The sequence below is a fragment of the Misgurnus anguillicaudatus genome, chromosome 16 (genome assembly GCF_027580225.2).
Source record: "Misgurnus anguillicaudatus chromosome 16, ASM2758022v2, whole genome shotgun sequence".
Taxonomy (NCBI): domain Eukaryota; kingdom Metazoa; phylum Chordata; class Actinopteri; order Cypriniformes; family Cobitidae; genus Misgurnus; species Misgurnus anguillicaudatus.
In genome coordinates, this window is record NC_073352.2 from 20,567,599 (window position 1) to 20,588,549 (window position 20,951).

Genomic DNA, 20,951 nt, shown 5'->3' on the forward strand with positions numbered 1-20,951 from the left:
TTTTATTAAAACCTTGACATGCCAACATGACTTTGTGCAAGAGTCTAGGTAGGGTTAGCCTTTAGTAATTAAAGTAAGCCTAAAGACTGTTTCAGTAGCATCCAAAAGCCAGGTAGTACAGTAGTTTAAAGTGAGACTCCACTTTTTTTGAAAATATGCTCATTCTCCAGCTCATCTAGAGTTAAACATTTCATTTTTACCTTTTTGGAATCCATTCAGCTGATGTCCGGGTCTGGCGATACCACTTTTCCAAGGACTTTGCTGCAGTAACATAGCTGCACAGAGGCGCAATAATATTACGCAGTAGGGCTGTCACTTTTGAGAAAAATCAAATTCGAACGGATATCGAATATCATGCAATGTATCTGAATATATTCGAATATCTAGGTGCCCCCAGCGCGCATAATTACTTTTTTCCGGGGATTTAATCCTTGTCATTGACAAGCACACATACCCTGCGATTGAGCGTGTTTGTGAGAAGTAATCTCATTGACAACAAGCACACATACATAGCCTATCCCGAGCGTTTGTGAGCCGTCATTGACAAGTACATTATCTTTGCGTGTGTTGTTTGCTTGACCGTTTTTAAGGATAGAGAGCACAAACCATTCGATATTTGAGATGAAATTAAACTTATCGCTAAGTTAAGCAGATCTCACTTGACTCTGTCGTCTATGTGACGCGCAACAGTCAGCACATGATCATTTCAAATCCATTTACAAGACAAATGCTGTTGTTGTTTAATATAAAGTTTACATTGCGTTGTAAAAATGATGAAATTATCTTCATACATGCTAATTTCATAATGCGAACGTATTAATACAAGCTTTTTTATTCTGCTATAATATTTAACACTATAAACAATATGTCATTTTATATACAAACTATAATTCTATCTTGACATGCACATTAAGTACATGTTGGTCCAATTTGATTCTCTCTCTTGCACACAGTTGCCGTCGTCGGTCTCACTCTCAGCCTCCTTCCTATTACGAGGTGTTACTGTAAAAAATGCGCTACCCATGGCATTTTAAAAACCGGATGGTTTATTTATAGTTCGAATACGGATATTTCACGTCATGTTCGAATGCATATTCGAATATCGAAATAAAAAGTCACAGCCCTATTACGCAGCAGCCGAAAATAGTTCCTTTAGTAACTTTCAATGGCAGGGGACTATTTTCGGAACTGCTTAATATCATTGCGCCTCTTGCAGCAATGTTACAGCAGCAAAGTCCTTGATTATTACGCTGGAATGAGAGTATAGTTCCTAGCCATATCTGACTAGACAATCGCAACTTTTAATTTTCTGTCGGTATTAGTACACAATTTAACTACAGAAGAGTCAAGTTTTAATTAGGAAAAATATCAAAACTCTTTGCTTATTTTTGAGTGGATGCTAATGGTCTAATCAGATTCAATGGATTGTGCTAAGCTATGCTAAAAGTGGTAGCGCCAGACCCGGAGATCGAGTAAACGTATTCCAAAACGGTAAAAATCAAATGTTTAACTCTATGGGAGCTGGAAAATTAGTTTTTCTTAATGGAGTGTCCCTTTAATATGACTTTCTATAGTGTATTTGACATGTCCCCCTTTTGTTTTAAAGTCTGATATTAAATGCGCTCTCAGTTTGTCACAGAAAAATGTGTTAATAATAACCCAGACAAATTTAAATGATAAAAACAGCCAAGTAAATATAATTAGTTGCAGGAAACAAACACTGGGGGCAAACACCGCTACAACCTGTATGGATGCTTGTGGTTGTATTAGGGGCGGGGCCATGCTCTGTGGCGTCAGTGCATCAGTGCACCCCGCCCAAATAATCCTGAACATAGAAATGTGGAGAAACTTTTTAACAGTGTTACTCTATTAAACAGTTCCCAGTCTTTGTAATGTGTTTCAGCAATACATTTGACTTTAATGACAACCTTGAGCTGGCATGGACTGTACCGATTTGTGCTGAACCTGATGATCCATGTTATCTCAGCCCGATTTGAGAATGTTCCCAAAAACATCTTGTGTACTTTAGTGACAGCAAAGAAATCTGACCTTTTGTACACAAGAGTTAACATCATGGCTGATGGCACAAATTTGCTTGCATTTGCTTAGTGACCTAGATATGGTGTATCATATTATAGTGTATCTTATAATTGTTTCTTTTTTGTGTCTGCTCAATTTTAATCAATCTTAACACTGTGTACTTTCAGATATAAATATTATTTTAAATCACAGATATTCTATGTGGTCTCAGAACCAAATGTATGTGTGAGTACATGCTTGCCTTTTTTCAGCTTTATAATCGTTGAATTAAATGTAAAATTGTGTTACTCTACATATTGAGAAGATTTCAGATTTTAGGGGTAAATTCGGGTACCTTGCACAAATACAAGATTCAGATGTTTATATAAAGCACGTACTGTACCAGTAGCTGTGAATAGCATCATGATTATAGCCCCTTTGTGTCAATATTTAATTATATATTTAAGTCTGAAAAATACAAAAGCTAATTAACATCAATACCACAGTGGGGGGAATGATGTCTATGTGTGGGCATAAGTGTGTGTAACCAGATGCTGAAGAAGGCAGAGCTCCACCACACATACACACACCCTCTCCTGCATTAAGATTTTATGAGCTGGGAGGGCTGGGCCATTTACTACCTCACATCTTTGAGCGCACAGGAAGTTCCTGAAGGTCAGATTAGCAAACCAAATGCCACGGAGGTCTTCGAAAGAAAAACCTAGCAATCTTCTGATGCAAGCTGGGAGTTTGTGTTTGTGTGTGTTCTGCTATGTATGGAGAAAATCAGAGAGCTTGAGTAAATGAGTTGTGCCACACCTGACTACGTCCCCGAGCGCTGTTGATTCTGATCTTTTGGATGAAATAAAAGATGAGCCAGGCGGAGGAGATAATCATCAGCACAATGAAGGAGATGGAGACGAACACCAAAGAGCCACGACTGATGTTCTTGGGCGGCCCTCGTGACCCCACCGCTACAGATACATGGACAGTCTGGTTCTTCTCCAGGAAGCCCAGAATCTCCTTTCCAAAGGACTCGGTTATCATCACCGCTACAATGTCCCCAGTGCCTGACGAGAGAAAAGGGGTGGTCACATAACATTAATGGGACTAAAAGTGTGATTTCTTAATTAATTTTACGAGAATGAACATGCAGGACAAATCATCTGAACTGTCAAATTGGATCCGTAGGCTTTGCAGTGTAAAGCCTAATATATCACTATGTACTGTCGATAGACAGCGAGAGTTTGTACTGTACATACATAATTTACACAAAGTAAGTAAATAATATCTACCAAAAATCAGCTTATTACTTCTGTTTGTGACGTTTATCAATTGCACATAAAGGCCTTCACACTTAAACAAAACTGTGAGAATGCCGGTAAAGCAGTTGAAATACAACATTAACATAACAGCTACCGCAATCGCAAATCATTATTTGTAGGACTTTCCCTTTGAATGCAAAACTTATGGGAGGAGAATATTTAAATAATTCACGCAACTCATTTTACTCATGTTTGTGTGTGTGATATAACTGATATGTGCGCCATTATTTAACACCGGAAAAAAAGCATGTCACATAACTCGTCTGGGTAATATACTAATGCCGCAATAGCTAGCCTGTCTGGAACCGAGCAGATATTAAACAACAACACTGTGTGACACTTGCATTACATGCAAATGGCCTCTACGCTAATAGGATTTTGGCTTAAGTTAGCACCCTCTTCTATATGTTACATTATTTATACACTCGCTTGTAAAGTTTATTCATAGCCGCTGTATTTTGCTACTTCTGTTGTCTGTCGATTTTTCTGTGTAAAGTAAAGCTGCTTTGAAACAATTACCAATTGTGAAAAGCGCTATATAAAATAAAATAAATTGAATTGAATCTTAAATCATTTTGCCATCATTTGTAATGCAATAGGAAAGTATTATTTAAAAATATTGTTTGTCAAGCCATGTTATTTTTTATTTGCTGGAGGAAATTAAATTAGCTTAGAGTCACTAGGAGAAATTACACAATTCCAGGTGTTTCAAAACTTCTTGTAAATCTTCATTTTTTGTCCCCCAGTTCTTTTTAGAGTCCTATGGCTCTGCCAGCTGGTATTTCACACCCCGAAATTACAGCTGGGATGTCCGCGGTGCTGAACTCAAGCGCATCAGGTGTTAGTAGATCAGCCGCACATGAGGCTCATCAGCTCTGCTTATTTGTTATTTTGCGCTGCTCTTAGTAAACTGTATTAATCATTATGGAAATCAGCTGTTATTTAATTTGAATCTTTTTAGTAAATAAAGATATTACCACTCCCCATCGTCAGAATTTCGCTCTCATGCTAATTTGCCCCGTATAGTAAATCTGGCCCTCCCAGAAATCTATCTGATTTATCTTAAACTGTCTATGATCTTTCCCTTACAAAATTAAACTGTTTTAGGTGTTTACATGACCTTAAGTATTACAAGGTTATTAAGTATAATTAGAGTAAAGCTGCGTTCAGACCAGCCACGGTAGAGGCATCAAGTGCGAGTGATTTCAATGTTAAGTCAATGTGAAGACATGTTGATGCGCGTCTGGAGGTCTCTCGGCAGGAATGAGGTGTTTAACACGGTGCAGAATATGCAATTCCGCCTCATTTGCGCGTCTAGTTCGCGCGAATGGCGCAAATTGAGCGCTGTCGTGAGAAAAGAGTTGAGTTGAAAAATTTAAACTTTGACAGAAAAACGTGCTGCGTTAACCAATCAGGAGCTTGCTCTTGTAGTGACGTGATTACAGAAAGCGAGCGGAGTCGCAGAAGCCCCTCCCATGAAGTGAATTTCCGGGTGAAAGTCTCGATAACTAGAATTTCAGGCGCACGTGAATGAAGCGAGTAAACTCAAAATGTTGATGCGGCAAACTAGACGCGGTAGACGCGAATTTGACGCGGCTGGTGTGAACCCACTGTAAGACTGTGCATCTATTAATTTAAATATGAATAAATATTATTAAATATTAATATAACAAAATTAAGAGATATAAAGAGTATTTAGACTAAAAATAACTAGGTTTGTTTTTAAAATGCAGCTCAAAGTGCTTTACAGGACAGTTTAAAACTCTGCCATAGTAAACAGAGGCCATATAAACATAGCACTTTCCTAGAAAGAGATGTTGGATTTTAAATTAACTTCAGATATTTCATTTTTTCAAAACAACACATACAGAAGCACTTGTCTTGAGTTGAATCCCCCTGCTCTGACCTATTAAACATCCACACAAATGCCACAGAAAGCATGGCGATACAAAATGAGAACTAACAAATTCTTCCATCCCACCAACACACACACTTGCTCATGCACAATGCCCTGACACACAAATCTGAGGTGGTGCCACTAATATGATACAGGCCCAAGGCTTTGTAATAATGTCAGAACTGTATGGATGGAAACCTATTGCAGATCTGGCATAGCCACTGAGTGAACATATTTGGCAATAGACACTATGAACAAATGCATAAAACAAATGCAGCTATTTTTCTGCTCAAAATAACACTTGGGAAAGGTGAGTTAACCCCAACGCCAAAGCATACCACTAAAATGCATTGATTTGAAAGCTTATGGCAGACTGCCTTTGGTATTACAACTGCAAATCATTCTGCTATCGGTGGCTTTATACTGCAGGACATTCGACAGACCGACGTAATGTCTCCTCTGTAAGGTAAAGTTTCTTTGATGAAACACTAAGATGGCATAATGAAACATTACATTGGCAGCTCAATGCCGGTGGAGTCTGCTAGGTTGCAGATCTACTTTCACAGCTTTGAAACAGCTAACAGCGCAGCAAGGCTGTTAAAGAATTACAAGAGATGGGTTATACAAAACCCCATGAAGGGTGCCACATACAGTAAAGCTGCTGTTACTTAAAGCATTATGATGACTACATCGAAAAATGAGAAGCAATTCTTATAATTCCAGAAAGCTTGGCCCACTTTGACTATAATAACACTACATTTATGCATTTTGTCAATATGTGTTCCAAAACCTCTTTGCTGCAAATGCAACTGTGCAACAGGAAGAATTACTGCTGATGGCATGTGGGTTTGAGATTTGCACATCTTGGTTTTGGTGCTTACATATAAGGTTTAAATCTGGCTAATGATGCATTTCAATCACATTCATTAATACTAGTGATACACTGATATAATGGTTGGCCAGCTTGCTCTCTACATATAAGTTTTGGCATCAGGTATTAAAAAACACATCATACTTTTAACCACTGTAATAAATTTTCCAATCGATCAACACTCAATGTCAAGTAGTTACAGTTAATGCAATGGAATAATACTTCATATCTATACAAGTGTTTATCTTTACGCAGCATAAAGCAAATGGGCAGCCAGGAAACGCACTGTATTTGTTTCTAGATAATCAAGGATGCATCGTCCCCTGTGCCTAAAAAACTGCTGGATCTCGTAGCCAAATCCTGAATGCCGCATGGGTGTGAGAAAATGTCAGAGAATGTCACTACTGGTCTCTTGTGTGTCTAACATCATGTTTATTCATGCATTTACACAGGTTTGCTTATGCAGTCGACATGGCTCTGTGATTTCATATGGATTTTAATAAGCGCCGGCGTATGAGAGATGTGTGCGTATGCGCAGGTGTAAACGAGAAGCGAGCGTTCCTGGCACAGAAGCCAGTTTATCAGCAGTAAAGATGATGGCTAGAGCCCGACAGGACAATTTGCACCGAGAGTGACTGATGATCAGGCAACACTCATAACCTCCAAGGCCAACCAGCCAGAAAACTAACAGACATGTATCATACATTGTTACATAACTCACTTCCACAGACAGCCATGATTTCATAAGCCATCACATGACAACACAAAGCAGTCTGAAGAAGATGATCTGATCTTTAATTTCATCTATGCTTAGGAGACCAAATAACGATGTTGACAAAAATCAAATTTTATGTTGTGTGACTATATCTCAATTTTAAAACTTAGTGAGTTGCCCACATAGAATGGTGCCCGCTTAGGCAACATCCTAACCATTATGAAATAAGTGCCTTATGAATCAACCCATGTACTCGAGTCGGCAACTATGCTTGTTGTACAAACAGAGCACTGCACTGAGGATATGGCCTACCAAAATGTTTTTGCAAACACAGATGTACGTATGTAGAGCGACATTAATTCAAACGTAAACAACTTTTATCGGTACGTGTGCACACAGCTGAAAGCTACGCAACTAAACCGGAAGTTGTTTATTGATATTGAAAAGCAACGCAATTTAGTGGCACAGTGACAACCACAGTACAGGCATAATGACAATATAATATTAATAAATACCACTTAACATTTTATAAGTTAATTGTACTTCGTCGACGACGATGCCTAGCAGGTTGGTCCTATAAAACTCCGTGGCTAATGTCTTGCCATATCCAAACATCCTTCTTGCATATGAAATTGTTTAATGCCAAAAGTTGCTCTTTTTTTTTTAAAGAAACTTGCATTCAAAACTACTTCGAACACTATCTAAAGCTGCCTTGAAAAGTAACTGCGCGTCTGCTCCCGTGTTGGATAAACAAAACTGCTTCGGTGTGTCGCATAGACGTCGTCATTGTCTTGCTTCCCCGTTCCCGTTCTGTGATTGGTTCCCCTTTTCATGGGCAAAATCGGTCCATAGTTTCCATGCTAGACTTGCAGCGTGAATACATTTGCGAGCAAGGCAGCATGGGGAAACCCAGACAAAAACATCACAAAAAAGTCGTTTGGAAAACTAATCCTGTCCGGATTAGGGCTGTCACTTTTGATAAAAAAATCAAATTCGAACGGATATCGAATATCATGCAATGTATTCAAATATATTCGAATATCTACATGGCCACGCGGGCATAAAAATAAATAAATAAATACCTTAATGGAGATTTAATTACAAATTTATTAACAGTGACAGTAATAAACAGGACTGTCTGAATTATTCTTTTTTTACTTAATGTTTGAAACAGCAGGTTATCAACTTGATTTTTCTGTGTTTCCCCTGCTTCTTTTAATGTAAAGCTGCTTTGAAACAATTACCAATTGTGAAAAGCGCTATATAAATAAAATTGAATTGAATTAAATTATCTAATATAATGTTTAAAACATTTAAAATCATTTCGCAGAATTCCACAGAAAAAGCAAAAAATGGCTGCAGAAGCCGGAGCCACGTCTTCCCTCTCTTGCGCACAGTTGCCGTCGGTCTCACTCTCAGCTTCCTTCCTATTACGAGGTGCTAGACTGTAAAAAAATGTGCTATACATGACATTTTAAAAAACTGATAGTTTATTTATAGTTGGAATACGGATATTTCACGTCCTTCAGTCATGTTCGAATGCATATTCGAATATCGAATAAAAAGTGACAGCCCTAGTCCAGATAGGGGGTCTTAAGTCCAGCACATGCTTACATTGACAACAAACGTGAGTCGACCCTACAGAATGTGTGTGTGTGTGTGTGTGTGTGTGTGTGTGTGTGTGTGTGTGTGTGTGATGGCATTATGAATTTTAGATGAACTTTAAAATACGACTTTTGCAACTTATTTTAAAACATCTACTTCAGATAATGCCACATTAAATTATCACTCAAGAACCCAAATATTTTGTATGTTGATGCTACTTCAAAAACAATGGTTGGAGGAGGAGTTCTTCGAGTCATCGTCAAAATACCCAGCTACGACAAATCAGCAGAGAGCATGCCTGACCCACATTTACAGTTTGCTAGCAGGCAAAAGTAGCATGCAAAGCTTGTCTGAGACATTGCATGCAGCAGGTAATATTAAATTAAGTCAAAAATAAATAAACTAGGCAAAAACTTTCGTGAAATTAAAGTGAAAATGTACAAATGTTTCAGCATGTGATAACTGCATCTATCTTAAAAGTGAAGTGTGCGAAATTTCTGTGCCCCAAATGAAATGTCAAAAATAATAAAAATTTTCTTACTTCTTTTTGCTATTGTTCAAGTAAACAGATGCCACATTCATGCTACTGATCAACTCAATGTTGTGTAAGGCTGGTCAGGATGCACAAAAAAACAGCAAATTCTGATAGCATCACAAAACCAGTGTCTGCCCTTTCTGGGTCAACCAAAGGTTCCCATGGCTTACAGTTGTTGCTGCATAAGAAACAACGGAAAAAATGACACATTGCTGATAGAAACCTTCAGTTTTGCTTGTATCTTTCGGGGTTAAAATAAAAACGCACTCCTTCACCCACTCACACATGCACATACACAAAAAACCCTCAACTTCCTGTGTGTGCATAATACACATGTACTGTATCTAATGCTGTGATCTAAATATGTTACTTCCTGGCTGCACGTACCCACATGAAATCTCTCACACAGTAAATTTAAACATACAATAAAACCGTTGCATAGCTGCATGCTGCATAGTTTGTTCATGTGTTGAAGGATCAATGACCTCGCTGTCATAAGGTTTAAATCCCATAGGTGGCAGGGGAAAAGGACCCTTTGAATAAGTCATGCACTCCTGCTATATTTAAGCATCTCATCGATCCCATTCTGATAGCACTGCCGTGACTCACCATCTCCCCCTTGACCCCCCCGGCTCTCCCCTTTGACCATCCTATCACACTTCTGAGAATTTTGCTAGCGTTAGGTTGCATGTGACCTATGCATCCTAAGCTGCTGGCTATGCACCGAGCCTAAAAAATGTGTGTGTGTGTGTGTGGACAGTACACCTGCAGAGCAACAGTGAATGCTCTGGTAGATGACTTCCAGCATGCGCAGTCCTTCACCACATCCGAATGTCCTCAAACCAAACCAGCTTTCCTGCCACACTCCATTGGAAGGTATATTATCCTTATTGCAAATTATGATATACCACACACCTCTTTCCAAGATCCAATCTATAAATGGATGATTGTACCATGCAGACATTAATAGGCCTTTTAAATACCAATAAATATATCAATAAGCTGCTGTGCTAATGATGCAGGGTCACCATCTAACAAGTCCTCTAATTATAAAACACCACCCGCACAAGTTTACACCATACAGATTTTATAAACACTTGCATAATTCATTATAAACGATCAATAACGCTTTTCTCAAGCTTGATGTATCGTGGTGCGGTTTTTCATCTATTGTTAACTGTACTGTACTGTACCGTAATGGGCATTTAAGCTACTGCGTCAGCTATTGCTTTTACCAAAATCTTTTTTTCCTGCTATATTTTTTGCTAAGCACAGCAATATTTTCACCCAGACAGTCTTGTGTCCATCGCACTTCGCATCACTCCCTTTTAGTCTGTCAACATTTTCCTGATAATGTCTCTTACTGTATTAAAATCTGCTGAATACAGTAAACAGCATTACAATGATCTGATCAGAGGTTATCATAAAACCTGATATTTCCTGTTTATTTGTGTGCCTTATAAGAATTAAAGACCTGAATAAATTAAAACATCCTGCAGTTTAAGAAAAAATACTTTTTGTATGTGCACTAATCTATGCAATCTAAACAAATGTATACACTTGCATGTGCGCGCTACATGCTGTTTTAAGCATTTCCCCTTAATACTTCTGCATAAGAAAGTATTTAGCAGTAATTCAGCAAAGACTCACATTGCATTACACTGTCCATTAAGACCATAGTATGGTTCATTTTATACACGTAGGTGAGGGTCCGTGTAAAGTGTGTGTGATGCAATTTCGTGATCAGAAGTGCGCGCGTAGTGTTCGCACACATGCGGATTTTTGAAACACTACATTGTACAAGTACACTTACATACAAGTACAAGTAAAACTTAATATCTATACTCCAGTCTTAATATCATTTTAAGGCTGCCTCACCTCTTCCTTCGGATAAAAACTTAATTTCAATACAGTTCAGCTGGATATATATTTTTAAAGCTTTTCATTATGATTAACCCATCAGTGGGAGTATTAATATGATGATTAAAATGATTAGAAATCTGCATGTAAACACATATGAGTAACGGTACATTCACACCAGACTTGGAAGAGTCGGCAAGCGTGAGTGATTTACATGTTAAGTCAATGCAAAGATGTGAATAGGCATCATGCAGCGTGATCTGCGCGAATTGAAAAATCTGAACTTTGGCGGATTTTCGCGTCGCATAAACCAATCAGGAGCTTGCTCTAGCAGTGTAACAGCAGTGTAGCAGGGTTAAACATATTTTAGTTTAAACATGCAGCATCTTTGCAGATTCTTAAAGGGGACATATCATGAAAATCTGTTTTTTTCCATGTTTAAGTGCTATAATTGGGTCCCCAGTGCTTGTATCAACCTAGAAAGATTTGGCTCCCCTTGTGATGTCAGAAGGGGATAATACCGCCCCTTAATCTGCACTATCCAACCACAGCACTGCCATTTTGTGCAGAGATCAGCTCATTTGCATTTTAAAAGGACACACCCAAAAACGACACATTTTTTCTCACACCTACACTGTGCCACAGACATCTTTGTACTTTTACAGGAATTTAAAAGATCTTGTTTGGAAGAGGGAAGAGGTCGAAGATTCAATTTGAGCTATATAAGCCCCGCCCATTACGCAAATATATGTGTGATGTCTCGAATTACTCGAATTTCACGCATGAATGAAGCGCATAAACTCAAAATGTTAAAGCATCCACCTACGCGCATATAGCGTGTTTTTGCCGCCTCTTTCGCATCTGGTGTGAACGCACACTTCCTGAAGTAACTAAGTAACATGCGACAATCTAATTTGTAAGAACAGAGATTGTAGAGCTCACCTTCATGAGCCATTGTGACTGTTTCCTCTTTGGAGCCGTTATTGTAGATAATGACGGCTGAGGCGTTGAATGCGATTGCCTTTAGGATCTTCTCTTTAAAGGTGCATTTTCCCCTCTGCATTATGGCCACCCAGTGTGTGTTCTTTGGAGGTACTATGAACCGGGTGTATGGACAGCAGCCTTGAAGATCCACAGCTAAAAAGAACAGAGAAAAAATTAAAGACTTGTTTCTTCTCTTCAATACAACCTTGATTAGCTCAAGCTGTGGCCTAGTGGCTGATACACATGCACTGATAGACTGTGACTCCCATGCAGGCAACATAAGTTTGAGTCTAGATTGGGTTATTTGCCAATCTTGTTTTATCCCCACTTTTCCTTAGAATTGAATTATTTATTTACTAATATTTGGAAGTAATCCTAAGAGATCAATTAAGCATATTTCGAATACACATTAGGAATCGTATGGGTTGAAAATATTTCAGTTTAAACATGCAGCATCTTTGCAGATTCTTAAAGGGGACATATCATGAAAATCTGACTTTTTCCATGTTTACGTGCTATAATTGGGTCCCCAGTGCTTCTATCAACCTAGAAAGATTTAGCTCCCCTTGTGATATCAGAAGGGGTAATACCACCCCTTAATCTGCACTATCCAACCACAGCACTGCCATTTAGTGCAGAGATCAGCTCATTTGCATTTTAAAAGGACACACCCAAAAAACGACACATTTTTGCTCACATCTCTACAATAGCAATTTTAACATGTTATAATAAATTATCTATATGGTATTTTGAGCTAAAACTTCACATATGCAAACACCAAAGATTTATTTGACATGTTAAAAAAGTCTTGTAAAATGTCCCCTTTAATATATGATCCAAATTATGATTCATCAGCATACCTTTCCATATTCTTGGCTTTAACACCTAGCCAAAACTGTGCTAAAACAATGAAATGTTTTCATTGACAAAGGTCATGCTGATGCGCAGCCTCCCTTTAGTTTGTACTGTTGACTTGCCTTTCTGAAGAAATCCAAATGTACCACTAAACAACTGTGGACTGAAAGTATGCCGCCACCGAACACATTAGCAACGTAATAAAGTATGTGGGGGCTGTCTGCCTCCTTGTTTCTCAGTGATTGCTCTATCAACATAGGAGATTATAGTGGCATTCTGATGAGGCGGGCTATGCAAACTAATGCCCTGCCACTTCCAAACACTGACTCATACGTCGGAGCAGCCGGTCTCGTTCGTGGGAAGAGGTGGAACCCCCGCAGGGAGGCATAGCGGGTCACAGTAATTGATTATATTTAAAAGGTAAAAGGAAGGCTTTTGCTTATTTCAGCACCAAGCCCATCACCCAGCCAAGACCCCACCAGACTCCTGCAAGGCATTCTGTGATGCTGTGCATTAAACGACAAAACGCAATAGACTACAAAAAGACTATTTAGCACTACGTAGGCACACAAGAGCAAGAAAAAAGGTAAATATGTATTAAACATTAACCAGTTTGCAGTACCAACACTGGGAAAGTGCTTGCTGCTGGTGTTTGTGTGTGTACTAGGGTATAGTAGCAAAAAAACAAAGATGACCAAAAGGCAAAAGCTAATATTGTAGAGCCTCTGAGCACCATAATATTAGTATCAGCATGAATGATTCATGTAGCTGACCAGCACTGACTGATGAGCAGAACTGTGTGGTCGTAATACGAATCCAAAACCACTTGATACTAAATCATATAAAAAAAGTCTGATAAAGCATCACAGATATACTGAGATCTTTCAAACACAAATATTAATTTTATAACAACTACAAATCATCTAATTTCTTGACACTCCTAAACACTTTTTGTCAGTATACACACATTGATCTTATGCATAGATTCATGACACCAATCATCGATACATAATGAACATTAATGAAAGGGGCAGTTCACATAAAAACGAATTTTTTTCATCAATAAAAATATTCATTGTAAGATTTTTTCTTCTGAGGAGAAGAATAGGATTGGCATCTGTGTTTAAATGTCTTGCTGGTTTAAAGGGACACTTCACCGATTTGCATTAAGCTTTGTATCGTTAGAACCCCAGTCATGTTTCTGAATGGTCGTGCATCATTCCCTCAGTTTCCTCTGAGGCAGGAGAAACAAAGATTTCAGTGTTGCACTTCCTTCTTTTAATGATGTAAAAATCGTAATTTTGCGTCATTGAAAGAAGGAACTGCTGTACTTTGTCGAGGGTGTAAGACTACAAACACTTATTCCTAATTTTTCCAAGGTGGGAGCTATGGGTGGGATAACTCACCCTTACTCACGCTACAGACCTATTACAGATCAGTGGGTGGGACTTACGAAAATATACGAACACAGACGAAAAAAAAGATCAGCCGCCATCTTTATGCTTAGATTAGCTAACAGACGCCGCGGAAGGTAATCGATATGATATGGAAGAGGGTGATTTCGCAAGCGTGATGCTCTAATCCGCTGTTCGTGGCACCTTCATGAGCCACAATACAGCAAAACGTTGAGGCAGATGGAGGAACAGAAGCCCGAGGAGTAGGCCAGAGCCTGGGCTTCGGCTGTGTAGAAAAGCCCGGAGAAGATGCCGCAACCCTCTGCCTCTACTGCGTACAGCAGCCCGGACTGGCTCGAGCTTGGGCTGACTAGTAGTGCCTGTACTCTCGCTGTGTGCTTTCTGTATAACATTTCTGCATTAGAGCAGAATATGGATGTTTGTTTGGTGAATGGTCCCGGGCAAGAGAGGTACTTTGCGCGTGTTTGGGTGTTTTATTTCACAGGCATGTTTTGGCTTACGAGCACAAGCGCTGAGCCAGCACGTCTGTAGAGTATACATATTGTGCGGTGGACGCGTTTGTGTGCAAAATGCGGCATTTTGTTTTTTGGGAATATACATGTTTGGCCAAGCACTCTCAAAAATATATCAGAAACTGAATGAAGCTTGCTCCTACCCAAGCTTCGTACCGTATATGGACAGCGGCGTCCTGAATAAATATTTTAGAATCCTAAACTGGAAGCAACAGTCAAAGCCTGCAGGGATGAGACGTTTGACTATAAAGTGAGTGTTTCTAATTTCTTTGTTATACTAACGTGGCATTTATGTACACAATAGCATATCTGAGCGGTGTTCCGATTAATGGGAGTGACTTGCAGAGCTGTGCATTGTGGGAGTTGTAGCTTTCCATACGAATGCGCCCTAAAGTCACGTTCTGTCTTTTCTCGTACTAATAGGCACAAAATTCTAAATTTATGTTACATTTCGACTACAAATATAATATAATATAATTCAATAAAGAATAATGTTTTTTACCAGTGGAATGGCCCTTTAAAAGGACATGGGCGTAAATAAATGATAACAGAATTTTGGTTTGGGGTGAATTACCAATACTACCATTTAACCCAACATTATTAATTAATGTACTGTAGTTGCAGCTAATTCTGAATGTCCTCTATAGACGTTTTCAGCAGCAACAACATTAACAAAGTGCTTTTGTGGGCAAAACGCAATATCCGGTAGTCTTTCACATAAAATCAATAACCACAGAGTCATTTTACAGTAGTTTTTTTTTCGGAGTAAATTGCCTTAATTCATGTATCATATTTTTATTAACTATTACACTAAGCCCAAATTACTGTGTAAAATGAAGCTGTACATTGTTAGCTACAGCTCTTTGAATTCTTGCCCGGCTGCCAAACCTCTCCGTACAGTTGTGATTAGGGATGCACCGATACCGATACTGGTATCGGCCTCGATACCACATTTTCTAAAGTACGTGTACTCGTTAAAAGTCCCCCGGTACCGGGGATCGATACCACGGTCTGAGAAATGTTTGAGCGGCGTGTAAGGGGTTAATGCCTCTTCTGTTGTCCAAAGAGGCAGAGTTTACAACAAACTGGAAAACTAGTCCCTTGTTTTTTTGTTAAGTTATATGACTCAAGCTGTTACCTGTAAATTATAAATCATGTTTTGTTTTTTTTATTACTCGGTATCGGCAAGTACTGAAATGCAAGTACTCGTACTCGTATTCCAAAAAAGTGGTATCGGTGCATCCCTAGTTGTGATCCATGCTCGTCACCTTCCCAAAACATTTACTTTGACACATGGTATTTGTTTCAGAGTTTAGTTAAGCCACTAGTCAGACTGACAAATAAATACCGACCAGAAGTTCACTTCGGTTCATGCATGTAACTACGACGTGTGTGCGTGTCAATGAAACCATCTATAGTCAATGTTGTTGTTGCATCTCTGACAGTTGCCGAGGGGGCATATTTGTGTCCGTAAGGAAAGCTGTTGAAATCTGGTCTTGTATTTGATTTTCTCCAAGTGACATGAGATTGCAAAACGAACAACTCAATGACATCCAAAAATTTTGAAGTGAATGTGTGTACACTCAGCAGGGCTATGAAAGCACATTTTCATATGGAAAAAATTTAAATCATTTCTAACAACACATCATCAGCAACGCCACTGGCTTGCACTGCCCCTCTTCTGGGCTTTATAAACTAGAAAAAAACAGATGTCAACCATACCAGGGAAAATAAATTTCAATTGTTAAATTATGTCTATATTGCAGTATTAATGTCTGAATTAAAGTGCTATGATCTCATTTTTAAGTTAACATATAAGCATTCTCCAGAGACAATATTTGAAATGATAGAATATTTACTTTCTAGAAGAATCACAAACCTAAAACAGCTATTTGTTAGCCATAAATTTTGAGTCAAAATTGAATTATGAAGAAAGATTGGTGTTTATGTTAACATCTTTTTTGGCAGACAAAATGCAACGCTGTCAGCAATACTGGTAAAATTTTTACACTTTTTGGATTTTTTTATTTTAACAAAAACAAAGATGTGTTCATGTAACATTATTCTAGCTCTGTATTTTTGTCATGTCTGTAATGCAAGTTATCTAAACCGATGAATATCTTGATAAATATTTCCTGATGTCCAGATCTACAGAAGTTTAGGATAAACAAACTAATAAAATTTCGATATACAAGAGGTTTTTTTTTTTGCACTGAATGCAACCATCACGACCATAAAGCCAAAATTGCCCAATGAAAAACCCAAGACATCAAGTTGTCCAGAAACCAGACTCATGCAAAATCCAATAATGCTCTTTTATCAAGATAATTCTATATTAAAAGAAAATCTGAGGTCACACCATTTTATAATATCTTAAATCTAATAAGAAGCTAATTCATAATCTACTTTGGCCAAAAGTGCAGTAATGTGCACACAAATCTAAATGTAACCTTAAAGAAAGGTTACATGCTTTGGTGGAAATTTTTTATGGATTATGTAAACCACTGAAAGTACCCTAAAGTTCATAGTTCTTGTTAAAGTTCCTTTCCAGTCTAAGTCTACTTAACACGCAACTGGAAGTTATTTGAACATGATGAATCGACTGTTGTTAGTTCCTCAAAAATATTCAGATGACAAATGCCAGATGACAAAAAAGTAGTTTCATTTCATGGCTTCCCTGCCATTTAAATTGACAAAATAAAAATGCAAAACAGCATATTAAATGCAAAACAATGAACAATTCAAATATGTGAAGTCAGAGGTCCACCATGTGCTCTTTGCCTCACAAAACTGACGAGTAAGCTAGTAAAACAGAAACAACATTTACTAAATGCAGAACATGAGGGACGTTAAATGTTCCAATGGGATCATTTAATGAGGGATAAATAGCTTAATAAGCTTTATAGCCTCATCGAGACTTTATGAATACACACAGTGCCATCCAAATACACTTGTTTGAATGGGAACATTATTAGCCATCTTAAACATATAACAGATGGCACATTTTGCCAATGACATCAGATCAGAGGCTGGTTAAGTAATCTGGCACTAGGTCATTTCTACCTATATCATTAGCTGAGGACAACTGAATCAAATCGTGATTTTAATCTTGTACACTAGATAGTGAGAGCATAATGGCCTTCACAAATTAAATGCAGTGCTGGAGGACACGCGCTTGCTAGAAATCCCTGTCATCATTAATTCTAATCAGATGATTTGGAGCAGGAGAGCTGATCAAAGGGAGAGTTTTAAACAAATTCATCCTATGTATCTGGGGCATGTCTGCATGTCTTCACAGGATGAGAATAAAGAGGCCAGATCAACATGAATTATTATGGGGTCGTAATCCGACATTACATAGCCTACAACTGATAAATTAGTGAAAGATATAGGCCATAAACACCAAAATACACAAAATACTTGATTAAAATGGGCACATACTTCTATGATTTTAAGGATAAAATTTAAATTATATAACTCAAAAAGTCATTTGACAGACATACTATAAAAAAATGATAACATACAAGTCTAATCATGCAAGACAGACAAGGTCAAAAAACAAAAACAAAACTAAATCAAAGTATGTGCAGAATGCAGTAATATGCTGTTTTTTTTTTTTACATTTTTATCATGTTGTTCCCACACGTGACCTTGTGTGCAAAAATTGTAGAGTTGGTAACAGGCATGTGCAAGTTTAGGAATGTTAGATACTATCAGTAGAAGAAGTAACAGAATCCTTCCATCACACCACCTGCACTACAACCAGACAAACGTCACAAATATGCCAGATCTGTATGATGTATCTCATATCTCTCCCTGCGGGAAGACAACAGATGAAGCTGAACAGCCTGCAAGCTGCTACTGTGCTGTATCTGAAACTAAATGTGATATCAAACACCAAGACACATTTTCAGGTGATCTGAACAAAGTAGTTTTAATCATTTCAACGTTGAAGAGTGCACGGTTTAAATTGCTGTATAAAATTGCTGTATAGACAGACACAGTGATTCCTCTTACAAAGCAGATCTCTACAACAGCATAAGCCTGTATGATTGATATGTAGGTCAATCCTGAGGGGACTGTGCATATGAGAAATGTATTGCAGTTTAAGTTTTACAGCAAAACTAGTGGAGTGATCTTAAAGGGACACTCCACTTTTTTGAAGTATGCTCATTTTTCAGCTCCCCTAGAGTTAAACAATTGACTTTTTTACTGTTATGGAATCCATTCAGCAGATCTCCGGGTCTGGCGGTACCACTTTTAGCATAGCTTAGCATAATCCATTGAATCTGATTAGACCATTAGCATGACGCTAAAAAACAATTAAAGGGCGCAATGATATTACGCACTGCCCGAAAATAGTCCCCTGCTATTGAAAGTTATCAATGGGACTATTTTCGGGCAGTGCATAATATCATTGCGCCTGCTGCAGCCATGGTACGACAGCAAAGTCCTTGATTATTACGCTAGAATGAGAGTATAGTTCCTAGCCATATCTGCCTAGAAAATCACAACTTTTAATTTTCCATCGGTCTTAGTACACGATGTAACTACAGAAGAGTCAAGTTTTAAATAGGAAAAATATTAAAACTTTTGGTTATTTTTAGCACGATGATAATGGTCTAATCAGATTCAATAGATTACGCTAAGCTATGCTAAAAGTGGTACCACCAGACCCGGAGATCAGCTGAATGGATTCCAAAATGGTAAAAATCAAATGTTTAACTCTAGGAGAGATGTAAAATAAGCATTGTTTTTTTTTTAAAGTGTAGTGTCCCTTTAAGATACTTTGAGCATTTGCTATGAAAAGTCAATGGTTGATATCAAAGCTCTGTTGTTTTTGTTGGAATGAAAGCTGTTTTACTGCTTGTAATTTTTAATTAGCGATCACCGATCAAGTTTTAACTTATTTGTGCATGTAAAGTTTTGGTGGTAATAAACTAAGGAACAAAAGCAAGAAAGTCAAACAGATGATCAGATTGCACCTGCTCTTCCGAGGTCTTTACCTCACTGCAGAAGTATACAGCTGCCATACATGCGGTGGTACCTGCGCTGATGACGCAAAATGCTGTGGTTTTGTTGCAGAGGGTTTAAAGGGTTTTGAAAAAATCTACACTCACAATGGTGCCACAGACACATTCAGCAGGCACAAAGCCCCATTACAGTATCATTGCGAACAAGCGTAAATCAAGTTTACAGTAAATCTTTACAGAATCACTACTAACTGCGTTCAGACGCAACACTAATCAGATTCTCTGCAGCTCATCTCCTAACATCGTGTTCATCTCAAATAAGAATACATTACGACCTCACATGCACCCACGTACAGGAAAATCACTGGTATTAGAACAAACACAGGCAGCCAATTAGCTTCCTCGTCTGTTCCTTACTCCAACCTCACTTCAATATGACAACAGCACCACGGCAATCAATGTCCCAACATCACTCCAGCTCACATTTCCTGCCTGGATCAATTAGGAGCATATGGTATGTCACATGGTTCCTGTCTGTTCTTTCATCTGTTACTTTTAACAAATGGATTTTTTCTGGACTTTCTTTTGTTGTGTAAACAATCCATTGATTTGCTGCTACCCGAAAAGATATTTGAAGCAGACCTAAATGATAAAAAATATATGTTTTTGTAAACAACATTTTTTGACCATCTGGTGAAATACTCAATTCCAGTGAGATCTTTTAACATTGTGCTATATTTAGTATTTCTGACTTGGGATAACGTCACCGGATGGCTTGCCTTCTACAGTTCATAAATCACCATTTTCAGCATTTCATAAAAAACTGACATGTTTAAGTGCTATAATTGGGTCCCCAGTGCTTCTATCAATCTAGAAAATGTGAAAAAGAACAACCGAACCCAGTAACTTAGTTTTGGTAAACCATTCTCTGCAAGCATGTGAAAAAATAGGTCATTGAAATTTGTCTCCACTTGTGATGTCAAAAGGGGAGTATTTATAATAATACCGCCCCTTAATCTGCAACTATCCAACCACAGCACTGCCATTAAGTGCAGAGAGAGAAAAAATAATTGACAGCACAATTGAGTTTCAATTTCAACAAACCACCATTATGACAAACAGCGTTTGCATTTCATCAGCTCATTTGCATTTACAAGGACACACCCAAAAACTGCACTTTTTGCTCACACCTAATTTAATAAGCATGTTAAAATTTAGTAATTTTAACATGCTATAATAAATTATCTATGGTATTTTAAGCTAAAACTTACTTACTCTGGGGACACCAAAGATTTATTTTATATGTTAAAAAGTCTTGTGAAATGTCTCCTTAAACTAACCCTGCATTCAGACTAGCAGTGACTAGCAGTAGCAGAGCAACGCGA

The 20,951-nt window shown here is 38.1% G+C and overlaps 1 protein-coding gene across 3 annotated transcripts in view; it reads right to left on the minus strand.

The window, feature by feature from the left end:
• rnf130 (ring finger protein 130) overlaps positions 1-20,951 on the minus strand; it is a 50,766-nt gene that overhangs the window by 22,888 nt on the left and 6,927 nt on the right. For all 3 annotated transcript variants that reach the window (XM_073854332.1, XM_073854334.1, XM_073854333.1), the window contains exons 3-4: positions 11,770-11,961; positions 2,839-3,089 (exon numbers count right to left, since the gene is read on the minus strand). In XM_073854332.1, coding sequence (XP_073710433.1) covers positions 2,839-3,089; positions 11,770-11,961 — 443 coding nt within the window. The remainder of the gene's footprint in view (positions 1-2,838; positions 3,090-11,769; positions 11,962-20,951) is intronic.